The 17015-nt window shown below is 48.9% G+C and overlaps 1 protein-coding gene across 2 annotated transcripts in view; it reads right to left on the bottom strand.

Moving 5' to 3' along the window:
- The window catches only part of EFHD1 (EF-hand domain family member D1), a 51431-nt gene that overhangs the window by 15989 nt on the left and 18427 nt on the right, over window positions 1-17015 (bottom strand). For both annotated transcript variants that reach the window (XM_065526254.2, XM_045367914.3), the window contains exon 2: window positions 4585-4732. In XM_065526254.2, the coding sequence (XP_065382326.1) occupies window positions 4585-4698 (114 nt within the window). In that variant the 5' untranslated portion in view covers window positions 4699-4732. The remainder of the gene's footprint in view (window positions 1-4584; window positions 4733-17015) is intronic.

The raw sequence follows: 17015 nt of genomic DNA, 5'->3' as shown, positions 1-17015 counted from the left end.
TGAATGAATGAATGAATAAATAAATAAATAAATAAAATAGATGTCTCAAAAACTGAAGGACGAGATGCAGTGGCCTGGAGGAGGACTGGAACTGGGAGAGGCAAAGCCCTTCGGACTGGAGGCAAGATTCCCCCTCCATCTCTCATGCTGGTCCACATGGTAGAAAGTGGGCACCCCACATTGCATTACCCTTCCAAGAACAGCCATCTGCAGAGCCAACTCAGAGCACTTCAGCCCCAATTTCAAAATCCCAAGAGAGAGAATTCAATTGGCCTGGTGAGACCAGGGGTTCATTCATGGTCTGGTCAGCCACGGTCAGGCGGGCGGGCAGCCCAGCACGCCCAGGCTCCAGGGGCCACTGGATTCGTCTGCTTGGGCTGCCCTAACAAAACTGTGCAGACTGGGTGGCTCACACAACAGAAATGTATTTTCTCACCGTTTCAGAAGCTGGAAGTGCAAGACCAAGGTGGCAGCAAATACGGTTTCCAGTAAGGAATGTCTTCCTAGCTTGTAAAGGGCACAGAAAGAGAACTTAGTTTTCACAATGGTCACAACAGCGGGGAGAGTTATTCACACCGCTATTTTAAAGACACAAAAACTGAGGCTCAGAAGTAAAAGATCTCACTCTGGGGACCTAGCTTTGCATGGCAGACGGAGCGCATGCTCTTTTCAGCCTGTGAACACAGCCCTGGTCCACTAGGGCCTTAAGCAGAGGTGGGAACCAGCACAGTGAGATAATGGAACGGGAAAGTGTGAGTGGCAGCATGTCCTTACACTCCCAGGGCCTGCATGCCTGGGGCGGCTACTAGAGATGGGACTGGGCTTGGAACTGACAAAGGGTAGACTGTGAATGTCCCTGAAGCTCTGGAATAGGGGTGCAAACAAATCACAGGAACCCTTTGGAGATTTCCAAGCCTCTGATGTCTACCATCTGCTGGCCAAACCAGCAGCTAGACAAAAGCTAACCAAGCATCATGGATTCAGGGAAGAGCACCTGCGGTTGGCCCCTGAGTACAACAGAGCAGATGGGGGAATGCGTCTTAGTTCATCTGGCAATTGCAAGCCACGAAACACCCTCTCAGCTCCTGTTCCCAGAGGTCACAGCCTCACCACAGCTCTCTTCCCAGAACCTACTCCAAAGCTTCACCAAGGCAAAAGTATCTGCCTTCTATACTCTAGGGGTATTGGAGTTGGAAAGAGCCAGTGCCCCAGCAGGAGCCAAATGGGGCAGCTGTGAAGACAAGTGTGGTGGTGACAGGACAGGTCGAGTGGCACGGAGGCCACAGCCCACACCCAGCAAACCCAGATCTCTGTGGCCCTTCAGCTCCTTGGCTCTGGCATGCAAAGCTGGATGAGATCATCCAGAGGGTCATGCCCAGCCCTGTGAATCCTATCTCAGCTTCCGTAAAGGTGGAAGATTTTGGAGCCGATTTGTAGAAGGGACAAGCCCAGTTCACCACGTCTGGGGGAGGGGCTTGTGGCTGCCAGTTCTGCTCCAGGAAGAACTTCTAGCCTAGAGAGACCAATGCTTGACCTAAAGTCTCACATTAGAAACCAGGGCGCTAGCTGGGTGTGGGGGCTCACGTCTGTAATCCCAACACTTTGGGAGGCTGATGTGGGAGGACTGTTTGAGTCCAGAAGTGAGAGGCTGCAGTGAGCTGTGAAAAAACCAGGATGCCAGTACTCCAACGTTTCTGGAATAACCAAGGTTAAACACCAGGAAGCAGGGAGAGTCCTCTACTCCAAGCTCCTAAGGGCTGAAGCTGAGACATGACTGAAACTGCAGATGCTCTGAGCCTTTAATCTGATACCATCATCAAAATTATTATAATAGGCCAGGTGCAGTGGCTCACACCTATAATCCCAGCATTTTGGGAGGCCGATTGCTTGAGGCCAGGAGTTCGAGACCAGCCTGGGCAACATGGGGAAACTCTATCTCTACTAAAATTACAAAAAGTAGCCAGGCATGATGGCACACGCCTATAGTTCCAGCTACTCAGGAGGCTGAGGCAGGGGAATCGCTGGAACCCAGGAGGTGGAGGTTGCACTGAGCCGAGTTCACACCACTGCACTCCAGCCTAGGCAACAGAGTGAGACTGTCTCAAAAAAAAAAAAAAAAAAAAGTTAATATAATACAGGTGGCAGATAAAACTCATAAGAACACATCTAACACATGAAATTCCCTTCCCTGTGGGGTGGCATCCTTGCCATGGAAGACATCTGATAGTCTTGAGACACTGTCCCTAAAATAGATATGGCTTTCTCACAGAGGTTCTTAGCCATTTGGGGATCAGCTGTGAATGCTGTATGCACTCTTCCTGGGGAGATGCCAGTACCTCAAAATCTTGCCTGCAATTTCAGAGGTTCAAAGACCAAGTCCATTCTTGGACTGTTGGTGAGGGGGCTCCACCGGCACAGAATAAGACCCTTTATAAAATTACTTTTGAAAAAATTAGCCAGGTGTGGTGGTACAAGCCTGTGGTCCAGCGACTCAGGAGGCTGAAGTGGGGGGATCGCTTGAGCCTGGGAGGTGAGGGTTGCAGTGAGGTAAGACTATACCACTGCACTTCAGCCTGGGGAACAGGGTGAGACTCTGTCTCAAAAAATTAAAAAATATAGCTGGACGCAGTGGCTCATGCGTGTAATCCCAGCACTTTGGGAGGCCGAGGCAGGCAGATTGTTTGAGCTCAGGAGTTCAAGACTAGCCTGGGCAACATGGAGAAACCCCCTCTCTACTAAAAATACAAAAATTAGCCAGGAATAGTTGTGCACACCTGTAATCCCAGCTACTTGGTGGGGACTGAGGCACAAGAATCACATGAACCCAGGAGGTGGAGGTTGCAGTGAGCTGAAATCATGCCACTGCACTCCAGCCTGGGCAACAGAGTGAGACTTTGTCTCAAAAATTAAAAAAAAAATCTATTTTGGGGATGGGCACAGTGGCTCACACTGTAATCCCAACACGTTGGGAGGCCAAGACAGGAGGACTGCTTGAACTCAGGAGTTTGAGACCAGCCTGGGCAACAAAGTGAGTCCCTGTTTCTATAAACAACAACAAAAAAATTTTTTAATAAAAAATAAACTATTTTTACATGCTGTAAAAATAAAAAGTAGCTAGACAAGGTGGCTCATGCCTGTAATCCCGGCACTTTGGGAGGCTGAGTTGGAGACCAGCCTGGGCAACATAGCAAGACTCTATCTCTACAAAATATTTATTAAAATTAGCTGGGCATGGTGGTACATTTCTGTAGTCCCAGCTACTCAGGAGGCTGAGGTGGGAGGATGGGTTGATACTGGGAGTTTGAGGCCGCAGTGAGCTGTGATCATGCCACAGCATTCTAGCCTAGGCAACAGAGCAACCCTGTCTCAAGTAAATAAACAACAAACAAATAAATAAATAAGCAATGAAAATGAAAATATAAGGAAGTATTATTCTCAAAATAACTGGGCAAGGTGGCTCATGCCTGTAATCCCAGCACTTTGGGAGGCAGAGGCAGGAGGATCGCTTGAGGCTGAGTTGGAGACCAGCCTGGATAACACAGTGAGACCTCATCTCTACAATGAATTTAAAAAATTAGACATGTGTGGTGGTATGTGCCTATAGTCCCAGCTACTCAGGAGGCTGAGGTGGGAGGATCAATGGAGGAGACTGCAGTGAGCAGTCTGGTCAAGGCTGCAGTGAGCCATAATTGAGGATAGAGCCACTGCACTCCAGCCTGGGTGATAAGCAAAGAAGACACATTATTGTATATTTCAAAATAATTAAAAGGAATAGAATGTTTCAAACACAAAGAAATGATAAACGCTTGAGGTGACGGATACCTAGATTACCCTGACTTGGTCATTGCACATTGTATGCTTATATCGAGATATCACACGTAGGCCAGGCTTGGTGGCTCACGCCTGTAATTTCAGCACTTTGGAAGGCCGAGACAGAGGATCACTTGAGGCCAGGAGTTTGAGACCAGCATGGTCAACATGGTGAAACCCCATCTCTACTAAAAATACAAAAATTAGTCAGGCCTGGTGGCACACTGAAATCCTAGCTACTTGGGAAGCTAAGGCACGAATCACTTGAACCCAGGAGGTGGAGGTTGTGGTGGGCTGAGATCAAACCATTGCACTCCAGCCTGGGCAACATTTTTTGAGACTGTCTCAAAAAATAATAATAGTAAAAAAAAATCACATGTCTAATATGTACAATTATTATGTATCCATAACAATTAAAAATAATTTTAAAATACGTTTAAAAATGAAAAGCTTTAATACATAAAAAAAGAATAACATTATAAAACCAACAAAATTTTGTCCCCATAAATATCCACTATGAATATTGTGGTGAACATCCTCCAAATTTCTTATTATTTTATTGAAATGAGGTTCTACTACCACCCATGCTGCTTTTTCCAGGCCAGAACTGGGGTTAGCTGTCTCCTAAAAGGTATTTTTGAAAGCAGAATTGCAGGTTAGATATGCAAACAGCACTCTGGAGACGCCAAACCCATTTGTGCTCCAGGGGGCTGTACACTTGAAGGTCCTCTCAGGGGCACCCCACAGGGGCTCAGGGCCACAGCAGGCAGGTACCTCCCGGAAGCTGAGCTTGCCATCGAAGTCCTCGTCCACCTCCTTGATCATGCTCTTCAGGCCCAGGTGGGTCTGGGGGGCCCCCAGCTTCTCCATCATCAGCTTCAGCTCCATCAGGTCGATGAAGCCATCCCGCCCAGCGTCATACCTGCAGGGTCAAAGGAATGCATGACCGGGACGAAAGGACACTTGTTAGTCTCCCAAACGTGTAATTCCTTTGGCTTCATTCATTGAAAAATGACTCAAATACCTCCCGCTCTGCGAGGCCAATGTGGGTCACCTGCTCCAGAGGTACCCCTCTCTCTTCAGAGCGCCTCAGGGCTTAAAGTGGATCTTGTACTACCTGTTGGTTTTCATGTCTTTTATCTCCTCAACTAAACCATAATTTCTGGAGGGTAAGAAACGTCCCTTGTTTACCTTAATTTCCCCCAGTTTCGGTCCACAAACATCAAGTGAGCACCTCCTCCTAATGCTGGACATTGGAGGGGTTGCAGGAGCTGGCCCCTGATGCCCAGCACATTCGCAGGGAAGGGCTGGCAATTCCAGGAGCCTCCTCCTGGTCACTGCCCCTGGATCTCTCCCACGGCCATTCTGAACAGCTCGTCCCGGGTCTAGGGAAGTTGATTCCCACCTGTGTGCGGCCGTGACTCTGGCTCATGATTCCCCTTTGGTTCGCTCGTCTTGTCTCCAGCTCTGAACGGCTGTGTCTGCCGAGAGGGCTCTGACTGTCCTCTAACAGGGCCACCCCTCTGCTCACTGGCCCCCCAGCCCCCAGCCAGGAAACAAACCCAGCCTCACCAGGTGGGGACCGGCCCTATCCCCTCCTGGCCCAGCCATCAGCAGCCCTCTGTGCTCTGCTTCCTCCAAGCCACTTCCCCCATGACAGGATTTTTCCACAGACCCCCTGGCTCTCCTCCCTTCAAGCATTTCCCGTCACCCAGAGACTCCTTGTTGCTCAGGTATGAATACCTTGCTCTAAAAACAAATCAGTTTACAACAGCCAAAAGGTGGGAACAATGCAAGTGTCCACGGACAGATGAAAGGAGAAATGAAACAGGATATAGCCAGCCAGGCGCGGTGGCTCACGCCTGTAATTCCAGCACTTTAGGAGGCCAAGGCGGGCAGATCACCTGATGTCAAGACTTCGTGGACCAGCCTGGCAAACATGGTGAAACCCTGTTTCTACCAAAAATACAAAAATTAGCTGGGTATGGTGGTACATGCCTGTAATCCCAGCTACTCGAGAAGCTGAGGTGGGAGAATTGCTTGAACCTGGCAAGCGGAGGCTGCAGTGAGCCAAGATCACACCACTGCAGTTCAGGCTGGGTGACAGAGTGAGACTCCGTCTCAAAAACAAAAAGCGGGTATATTCGTATATCCACACAATGGAATATGGTATGTTTATACAAGGGAATATTGTTTGGCAATAAAAAGGAAGGGAATGCTAACACACGGGTGAACCTTGAGGGCATTCTGCTAAGTGAAACAAGCCAGCCACAAAAAGGCAAATCCTGTATGGTTCCACTTCTGCGATGTTCTTACAGTAGTCAAATTCATAGAGACAGAAAGTGGATGAGTGGTTGCCAGGGGCTGGGAGACAGGGGCATGGGAATTAGTGTTCAATGGGTAGAGATTCAGCTTGAGATGAGAAAAAGGTTCTGGCGATGGATGGTGGTGATGGCAGCACAATAATGTGGATGTACTTAATGCTGTCCACTTACATGGTTAAAGTGGTCAGAGGTTTTGGGTTTTTTTTGTTTTTTTGTTTTTGTTTTTGAGACAGAGTCACGCTCCGTCGCTCAGGCTGGAGTGCAGCTGCACGATCTCTGCTCACCACAACCTCCACCTCTCAGGTTCAAGCGATTATAGTGCCACAGCTTCCCAAGTAGCTGGGATTACAGGTGTGCACCACCACACCCAACTAATTTTTTTTTTGTTTTGTTTTCGAGGTGGAGTCTTTCTTTGTCACCCAGGCTAGAGTGCAGTGGCACAATCTCGGCTCACTGCAACCTCTGCCTCCTTGGTTTAAGCGATCCTGCTGCCTCAGCCTCCCAAGTAGCTGGGATTACAAGTGGGTGCCACCACACACAGCTAATTTTTGTATTTTTAGTAGAGATGGGGTTTCACCATGTTGGCCAGGCTGGTGTCAAACACCTGACCTCACATGATCCGCCTGCCTTGGCCTCTCAAAGTGTCGGGATTGCAGGCATTAGCCACTGCACCTGGCCTGGTCAGTTTTATGTTAAGTGCATTTTACCACAATATTTAAAAAATTAAATAAATAAGGCTGGGTATAGTATCATAGGCCACCTGCAGTCCCAGCTACTTGGGAGACTGGGGTGGGATGGTCGCTTCAGCCCAGGAGTTTGACTGTATCCAGCCCAGGAATATGTAGCAAGACCCCATCTCTTAAAAAAATTAATAAAGGGGCTGGGTGTGGTGGCTCACACCTGTAATCCCAGCACTTTGGGAGGCTAAGGCGGGCAGATCACAGGGTCAGGAGATCGATATCGAGACCATCCTGGCTAATATGGTGAAACCCCATCTCTACTAAAAATACAAAAAATTAGCCGGGCATGGTGGCAGGCGCCTGTAGTCCCAGCTACTCGGGAGGCTGAGGCAGGAGAATGGCGTGAACCCAGGAGGCAGAGATTGCAGTGAGCTGAGATTGTGCCACTGCACTCCAGCCTGGGAGACAGAGCGAGACTTCATCTCAAAATAAAATAAAATAAAATAAAATAAAATAAAATGAATAAATAATAAATACAAATTTAAAGATTAAAATAAACAAATCAAGCTTCCTCACTGATCTGGTTTGGACCTGCATCCCCACCAAATCTCATGTCGAATTGTAGTCCCCAGTGTTGGAGGTGGGACTTGGCGGGAGGCGGTTGGATCATGGGGGTGGATTTCTCATGAATGGTTCAGCACCATCCCCTTGGTGCTGTTCTTGTGATAGTGAGTTCTTGCGATAGTGAGTGAGTTCTTGCAAGATCTAGTTGTTCAAAAGTGTGCAGCACCTCCCCGCTTGCTCTGTCTTGCTCCTGCTCTGGCCATGTAAAGTACTCCTCCCCCTTCACCTTCTGCCATGCTTGTAAGTTTCCTGAGGCCTTCCCAGAAGCCAAGCACACACTGCCATATTTCCGGTACAGCCTGAGGAACTGTGCCTGAGCCAATTAAACCACTTTTCTCATATATTAGTTAGTCTCAGGTTTTGCTTTGTTGCTGTTTGAGAACTGACTCATCCACTCATTACCCATCTGCATTCCCCCCAACACAGCCTCAGTAACAAAAACCCACCATTATTGAGAACAACCACTACCCACCAAGAAATGTAGCCTGTGGGCACCTAGGAATCTAGTGCTGTGGGCTGGAGTTATTTAAGGCTCCCAAGGTCAGGCTGGAGAGGAGGCCCAGGAATCCCTGACAGGCTCCCCTCCAGTCACAGTGGCCACAATGGTGGCCGTTCCTCCCACCCAGCCACCCCCTCTGTGCCTTCCTCTATGGTCTTCCTGTGCCCGGGAGCTCAGGGAGCCACTCGCTTCCTCCTCAGCTCTCCAATAGCACCCACTGTCCATCCTTCTCTGGGACAGCATTCACCACCTTCCTCTGGTGGGTGCTATTTTTATTTCTTGTGTTTTTTTTCCTCAATGCCCTCACTTTAACAGTATGCTGGCTACTTCTTACTCAAGCAGCTGTGTGCTCAGCGCGGCCTCCTCGCTGGCAGAGTTACATTGCAAGGCACTAAAGGACACAGACAAGATCACCAGATGGCTGTCAGTGAGCTTTGAGGAACCGTGAAGGATGAGACAGGTGTTCCAGATCTGGAAACAAGCAAGGTGCTTCTGGGTTTCCCAGAAGTGGTCAGAGTATGTGAATCACAGATGCATCAGCCCAGGATCTAGCGTTGCCAGAGGATGGTTTGTGAGCACTTTAAGAAGGGAAGCAACGATTTCCATGGGTTCACTGAAAATGACTTGGGGATGGACCTCACTTACCTGTTTTTTAAGCTTTTTTTTGAAAAGACAGCTTTACTGAGATATAATTCACATACCATAAAACTCACTGTACAGTGCATGGATTTTTATATATTCAGGTTGTGCCAACATCATTACCATGTAATTCCAGAATGTTTGCATCACCCTAAAAAGAAACTGGTACCCATTTGCAGTCATTTCCCACTCCCCTCTTGCCACCCCTCCCCCCTAGCAACTACTAGCCTTTCTGTCTCTATGGATTTGCCTCTTATGGATATTCTGTTGCCCAACAATATTCCACTGTATCAATATACCATATTTCATTTCTTCACTCATCAGGTGATGGACATTTGGTTGTTTCCACCTTTTGGCAACACCTTATGAACAGTGTTGCTTTGAACGTTCATATACAAGTGTTTGGACATATATTTCCATTTTCTTGTGTATATACCCAAGATTGGAAATGCTGGGTCACATGCTTATTTACTTGTGAAACATTACTGTCAAGTTGGTCTAATGGAAAACCACAGCTGACCTGATGTCACCACTCAGGGTGAGCAATACCCTATAGCAGGCCTTTGGGGGAAGATAAACAGGTATGGATACACTTAGGCGGAATGGCTGTTAGTTACAGCCACCCGGAAAGGGTGCTGACTCTCAGATTTGCTACTGACACAAAGTTGGGGCACAATCTAGGCCCAAAAGATCTCAGCAAGCTGGTGTGATGTCCACAGATAAAATATAGCAAAGAAAAATGCAAGGTCCTGGCCGGGCACAGTGGCTCATGCCTATAATCCCAACACTTTGGGAGGCCAAGGTGGGTGGATCATCTGAGGTCAGGAGTTCGAGACCAGCCTGACCAACATGGTAAAACCTCGTCTCTACTAAAAATACAAAAAATTAGCCGGGTGTGGTGGCGCATGCCTGTAATCTCAGCTACTCAGGAGGCACAGGCAGGGGAATCACTTGAACCCAGGAGGCAGAGGTTGCAGTGAGCTGAGATAGGGCTATTGCACTCCAGCCTGGGGAACAGAGTGAAACTCAGTCTTAAAAAAAAAAAAAAAAGAAAAATGCAAGGTCCTAAACAAAGAATTACCATAGGATTCAATGGATGTCGGACACTAGTATTCTCTCTTTTTTTTTTTTTTTTTTTTGAGACGGAGTTTCACTCTTGATGCCCAGGCTGGAGTGCAGTGGCGCGATCTCAGCTCACTGCAACCTCTGCCTCCTAGGTTCAGGTGATTCTCTTGCCTCAGGCCTCCCGAGTAGCTGGGATTACAGGCGTCCACCACCATGGCCGGCTAATTTTTGTATTTTTAGTAGAGACAGGGTTTCATCATGTTGGCCAGGTTGGTCTCGAACTCCTGACCTCAGGTGATCCACCCGCCTCGGCCTCCCAAAGTGCAGAGATTACAGGCGTGAGCCACCGTGCCTGGCTGACACTAGTGTTCTTAGCAGCATTATTCACAATCACCAAAAGGGGGAAACAACCCAAATGCCCATTGACAAAATGTGATCTACACAAACAATGGAATTCCATTCAGCAGTGAAAGGGAAGTGAACTCTGACACATGCTCCCAGGCTACAGTGTGGATGAACCTTGAAGACATTGTGCCAAGTGAAATAAGCCAGTCACAAAAAGGGCACCTCACTGTATGAATTCACTCATCAGGTCCCTAGAGTAGTCAAAATCATCGAGACAGAAGTAGAATGGTGGCTGTCAAGGGCTGGGGAAGAGAATGCGGAGTTAGTGTTGAATGGGGACAGAGTTTCAGTTTAGGAGGGTGAAAACATTCTGGAAATGGATGACAATGATGGTTGCATTATAACGTCAATGTTGTTGCCACTGAACTCTATACTCAAAAATGGTTAAAAATGTTTTAAAAATGGTGAATTTTGCTGGGTGCAGTCAGTCATGCCTGTTATGCCAGCACTTTGGGAGGCCCAGGCAGGAGAATCACTTGAGCCTAGGAGTTTCAGATCAGCCTGGGCAACAAAACAAGACCCCATCTCTACAAAAAAATTAAGAAAGTACCTGAGTGTGGTGGCCCACATCTGTGGTCCCAGCTACTTGGGAGGCCAATGGGGGAGGATCACCTGAGCACAAGAGTTTGAGGCTACAATGAGCTGTGATCACTCGAGCCTAGGTGACAGCATGCAACCCTGTCTCAAACAAAACAAAATAGCTAAATTTCACATTATGCATATCTTACCACAATTTTTAAAAAATGCAAGGTACTGGCTCGGAGTGGTGGTTCATACCTCCAATCCCAGCACTTTGGGAGGCTGAGGTGGGAAGGTTGTTTGAGCCTAGGAGTTCAAGACCAGCCTGGGCAACATAGTGAGACCCTGTCTCTTCAAAAATATAAAAAAATTAGCAAGGCATAGTGACATGTGCCTGTGGTCCCAGCTCCTCAGAAGGCTGAGGCAGGGGGATCATTTCAGGCCTGGGAGGTCAAGGCTGCAATGAGCCGTGTTCACACAATTGCACTCCAGCCTGGGTGACAGAGTGAGACCCTGTCTTAAAAACAAAAACAAACAAACAAACAAAAAAGCAAGGTACTAAAACTGAGACCCCCACAAGCTGACTTCCCCAGCACAGGTTTTGAGACAAATGGCACTCACTTGCACCTGTGACCACACCTTCAGGGGACTGGGATGCTACAGTGAGTCAGGGAGGCTGCCAAAAACTTGTGGGCAAAATAAATCATAGCGGCAAGTACAAAAAGTCCTGAATTCCGAATGCAGGGGCCACAGTCCTGTCTACCCCATCATGGCCTGCCCCACTCCACGCAGACCTCACACTGCAGGGAGGCCATGGGCCTGGTCAGTGGGAAGCACCCAAGAAGAAGAATGGACTTAAGACCCCACACAAGGACAGGGTGGAAGGAACCAGCGGGATTTGGCAGAGCTGCCTTCAGATGTTGCCCAGGGGCCCAAAGGGTGCCAGAACTGGGCTCTGTGCATGGAAATGGGTGAGACAGGCTTCAGCTAAGTGCAAGGAGGTGCCTTCTGGCAAAATGGCCAACTGGAACTAGACCTGAGAAGTAAAGAGCTTGCACAAACCAGCTGGGAGGGACAGTCTCTGTTACACGGAGTCCCAAAGTAAACAGGTTCAGTGTGGAACTTTCCAGAGCCTTCCATATGTGTCCAAAACTTACAAGAGGGAAACAGAGCGCACAGACTCATCTGACCACACAGTCCTCTGCATTTGGGGATTTTCCGTTGAGAAGATGCACCTTGGCAATGCAGTGCTTCAAGAAAACCCTCTGAGAAGCACTTTTCTGGTCAAGTCAGCCTTAGCAGGAGCGGCCCAGTTAAATGACCACTAAGGGCAGGTACAGTGGCTTGAACCTATAATCCTAGCTACTCCAGAGGCTGAGGCAGGAGGACTGCTTGAGCCCAGCAGGTCAAGTACAGCCTGGGCAACACAGTGAGATCTATCTCTTAAAAAAGAAAAACATGACTACTAAGGTCCCTTCAGTGCCAAGATTCTGGATAAACGTCTTCTGCCCACTGCTCACTGCCCAGCACACACAGCGTGTTCCAACAGAATTCACAGAAAAGGCTGAAGTGATGAATGTGGTGCATTTGAGAAGCGAATCATTTGGGACATGAACAAAGAGTGAGCAGAAAGGAAGGAGAGTGAAGCGAGTAAGGGAGGAACTGAAAAGCCTGGGTATAAGGAGACAGCAGTGCCCAGGAACAGGAGATAAACTGGTTAGGCAGATGGGAAGATAAATAAAGGTCAGGGAATAGGCAGGAATCTGTCCTCAGCTGGGAGAGGAAGGACCAAGGAGACGGCTTCCCAGCCCACGTAAGCCGGAGCTAGCACAGCCTCCCGCAGACACAGAGCGGCTGTCGCATGTGAGGGGAAAGAGGCTCTCCCAACACAGGGAGGGGTATGAGAAAAGCCATCCTTGGGCAGGGCACAGTGGCTCACGCCTGTAATCCCACCACTTTGGGAGGTCTAGATGGGAGGGTCAACTGAGGTCAGGAGCTCAAGACCAGCCTGGCCAACATGGCAAAACCCTGTCTCTACTAAAAATACAAAAAACTAGCCAGGTGTGGTGGCAGATACCCATACCTGTAGTCCCAGCTACTCGGGAGGCTGAGGCAGGAGAATTGCTTGAACCAGGAAGGTGGAGGTTGCAGTGAGCCAAGATTGTGCCACTGCACTCCATCCTGGGTGACAGAGTGAGACTCTGTCTCAAAAAAAAAAGAAAAGTTGTGGCCGGGCGCGGTGGCTCAAGCCTGTAATCCCAGCACTTTGGGAGGCCGAGACAGGCGGATCACGAGGTCAGGAGATCGAGACCATCCTGGCTAACACGGTGAAACCCCGTCTCTACTAAAAAATACAAAAAACTAGCCGGGCGAGGTGGCGGGCGCCTGTAGTCCCAGCTACTCGGGAGGCTGAGCCAGGAGAATGGCGTGAACCCGGGGGTGGAGCTTGCAGTGAGCTGAGATCTGGCCACTGCACTCCAGCCTGGGCAACAGAGCGAGACTCCGTCTCAAAAAAAAAAAAAAAAAAAAGAAAAGTCATCCTTTTACCTCTGGAATTCAAACTGAGAGGAGTCTAGAAGACTTGGGAAACCTTCCTTTCAGGTCCCAAAGCCTGCAACATTCTCCAGGCCTAACAAAAAGGTCAAATATGTCAAAAAAGACCTCAGCAAGCTCAGGGCAATATTGAAGGAATTCCAACTTCTTCTTTTTTTTTTTGAGACGGAGTCTCGCTCTGTCACCCAGGCTGGAGTACAGTGGTGCAATCTCAGCTCACTGCAACTTCTGCCTCCCGGGTTCAAGTGATTCTCGTGCCTCAGCCTCCCGAGTAGCTGGGATTACAGGCACCCACTACCACGCCGCCTAATGTTTGTATTTTTAGTAGGGACGGGGTTTCTCCATGTTGGTCAGGCTGGTCTTGAACTCCTGACCTCAGGTGATCCGCCTGCCTCGGTCTCCCAAAGTGCTGGGAATACAGGCCTGAGCCACCAGGCCTGGCCCCAACTTATTTATATGGGCAAGAAAATTTGGTTCAACTCCTTTGGAGAGAATGTGCCCGGAAACAGAAGCCCACCAGCCCAGTGGGCAAGTCCTGTAGAGGGAAAAGGGCCGTTGGTGTTCTGCTGAGAGCCACCCGCTGGGCACAGGAATAAAGTGAGTGTGGAGCTGTGACCGTGTCATGTAGAGGGGAGAAGGGCAGGAGAGAAAGGAATCCTGAGCCAAGCACCCTCTTCAATCCCAGCTGCTCAGTCAGGGCTGCTTTCTTTTGTTCCTGCTGGAAGCATCAGCCAAGTTCCCTTTATTTAAGTCCTGGCAGGACTCTAAAGCTACCACAGGCTGGGCGCGGTGGCTCATGCCCGTAATCCCAGCACTTTGGGAGGCTGAGGTGGGCAGATCTCTTGAGGTCAGGAGTTGAAGACCAGTCTGGCCAATGTGGTGAAACCTCATCTCTACGAAAAATACAAAAATTAGCTGGACCTAGTGGCGCGTGCCTGTAATCCCAGCTACTCGAGAGGCTGAGGCAGGAGAACTGCTTGAACCTGGGAGGCAGAGGTTGCAGTGAACCAAGATCATGCCACTGTACTCCAGCCTGGGTGACAGAGTGAGACTCCATCTTGGAAAAAAAAAAAAAAAACAGCCAGGCACAGTGGCTCATGCCTGTAATCCTAGCATTCTGGGAGGCCTAGGCAGGTGGATCACCTGAGGTCAGGAGTTCGAGACCAGCCTGGCCAACATGGCAAAACCCTGTCTCTAATAAAAATACAAAAATTAGCCAGGCGTGGTGGTAGGCGCCTATAATCCTAGCTACTCAGGAGGCTGAGGCAAGAGAAACGCTTGAACCCGGGGACAGAGGTTGCAGTGAGCCGAGATTGCACCACTTCACTCTAGCCTGGGCAAAAGCGTGAAACTCCGTCTCAAAAAAGAAAAAACCAACCAACCAACCAAACAAACAAAAAGAAAAAAATAATAAAAAGAAAAAAACAATAGAGCTACCACATCAGGGGCACCCTCTCTCCTACGGAGCCAGGATATGTACACCAGAAACCTGTCTTTCTCTCTTCAAAGTGACCCTTGGAGGGTTTGTCTACAGTCACTTCCTTTAGGGCCTGGATTTGCAAGACAGGCAGGAAAAACCTCACATGTCTTTATCATCTCGCTATTTTATCTGCTTCTCTCAAAATGCCTGATGTCTACATAGGGCACGGCACACAACAGGGTTCCAAACATGTAGTAACTACAACTGGTCGGCCTTGCAGTTCACAAGGCATTGTCTCATGTACTGATCCTTTTGATCTTCACAACAGTCCTGTGAAGAATTAATCACAGCCGCCTGCCTTTATGGGTGCCTGAGAGCTTAGAAGTGCCAGGCACTGTCCTAAATTACCTCACTGAACACAGCAGTGCTGTGAAGTGGTTATTAGTAGCCCCGCTTCATAGATGGTGAAAACTGAAGTAAGTGAATTCGTAGGGATCAGAATGAACCTGGGGTTTCAAGCAGATGCTAAGCTTTCAAGTTTAGTAGGAACGATGTGCCCGTGAACTTGGAAGGGGCCAGAGAAAGCACAGTGTGTGCTTGGTGTCCCCATGTCCAGGTCACTGTTGTGAGAGTTAGACATTTGGCAATTATGTCTCAAGATGTAGACAGAAATGATAGAAGTCATGTTTCTGAATATTTGTGGATTCTGATTGTGGCCTCAAAGCATGGACCCGTGGCTACCGACATATGCAAAGGAATTCATTGTTCGCCAAGAGGAATGCTGATGTTACCGCCTTGCAGACATTCAGAGAAACAGTCTCACCAGCCATGCCCTTCAAATAAATGTCATCTGATGTAATCCTTCAAGGCTCCTCTGAGGGGTGTGGTGCTGTTTGGCTGATGGAGAAACAGGCCCACCAAGGTCGATCAGCACAAGATCACCAGGCCCAAGGACGACCCCCAGCCTGACCCCCTAACCCGCAGCTCTGCCCCAGGCTGGGTGATGTGGCCAGAGGAGTTGGGTTTTAGGGAAGTGAGACTTGATTTTCAGGTCAGTCCTCATCATGCCAAGGTTGCCCCTCCAAAACAGTTCACAAAGACAGAAACTGGAGTTAGGTATTTGTTTTGTTTGTTTGTTTTTTGAGATGGAATCTCCCTCTGTTGCCGAGGCTGGAGTGCAGTGGTGCAATCTCAGCTCACTACAACATCTGCCTTCGGGGTTCAAGCGATTCTCTTGCCTCAGCCTCCTGAGTAGGTGGGACCACAGGACCCAGTCATTTTTTGTATTGGAGTTAGGTGTTTGAAAGATAAAGGAAAATAAACAAGATAAAGAATCCTCAATGTGCTCATCACACAGGCAGGTGTGGCTGAAGGAAGCTGGGGGTGAGGGGCTCAGCCTCCCAGGTAGGGTCCAGGGCCAAACACACTGGGGGGAAGGGGGAACACTTATCTTTAACCTGCTAGAAGGTTCTCCAAGCAACGGCAATGTGAAAGTCCCTTAAGACAAGGCTACCTGCAAACAGGAGATCTTCTACCAAACTTTTGAGCCTCTGGGAAAGGCAAATGAAGGTGGATTTGTTTTCTTCATTCTTGAAAGGCCTGTTGCTCCCTCTCCTTCCATGAAAATGCTATCACATTCCTTGCAATTTGGAATCCAGCCACGTGGAAAGGGAACCCCATGGAGTAGCACACCTGGCACCCCTCCCCTGGGCAAAGATGCCCTTCCCAGCCCTGGAGCACCTGGAAGCGGGAGGCCTGGGGAGGGAGACCCTGGCCCCAGTGAGGCCTCACAGAGCCCCAGCCCTGGGCCCAATTGACCGGGACCTGCTTTCTTCCCACAAGCTTGGCCTAACCCTGGATCCCTCCCTCCTTATTTCAAATGATCACCATCTTTCCTTTTTCTCCCCATAGCCTACATCTTTCAAATGCTGTCAGGCTTACTGGAGTTCCCCTGAGCTCCCAGCTCCTTCTCTGCCAACATCTTAGCTCATTTTTTCCCTATAATTTAAACTTTAATCCATATACATATATATTTTTAATTAAAGGCAATCCAGAATAGACCAAGTGTGGTGGCTCACACATGTAACCCCAGCACTTTGGGAGGCTGAGGCGGGTGGATTGCCTGAGGTCAGGAGTTCAAGATCAGCCAGGCCAACATGGTAAAACCCCGTCTCTACTGAAAATACAAAAATTAGCCAGGCATAGTGGTGGGCTGTAATCCCAACTAGTTGGGAAGCTGAGGCACAAGAATTGCTTGAACCCTGGAGGCGGAGGTTGCAATGAGCCGAGATCGCACCACTGCACTCCAGCCTGGGTGATAGAGTGAAACTCAGCCTCCAAAAAAAAAAAAAAAAAAAAAAAGGTGGCCGGGCACGGTGGCTCACACCTGTAATCCCAGCACTTTGGGAGGCCAAGGCGGGCAGATCACTTGAGGTCAGGAGTTCGAGACCAGCTTGGCCAACATGGTGAAACCCTGT

Source organism: Macaca fascicularis, chromosome 12 (genome assembly GCF_037993035.2).
Source record: "Macaca fascicularis isolate 582-1 chromosome 12, T2T-MFA8v1.1".
Classification (NCBI taxonomy): domain Eukaryota; kingdom Metazoa; phylum Chordata; class Mammalia; order Primates; family Cercopithecidae; genus Macaca; species Macaca fascicularis.
Note: the sequence above shows the minus strand (reverse complement) of the source record. Positions and strands in the feature narration are given on the sequence as shown.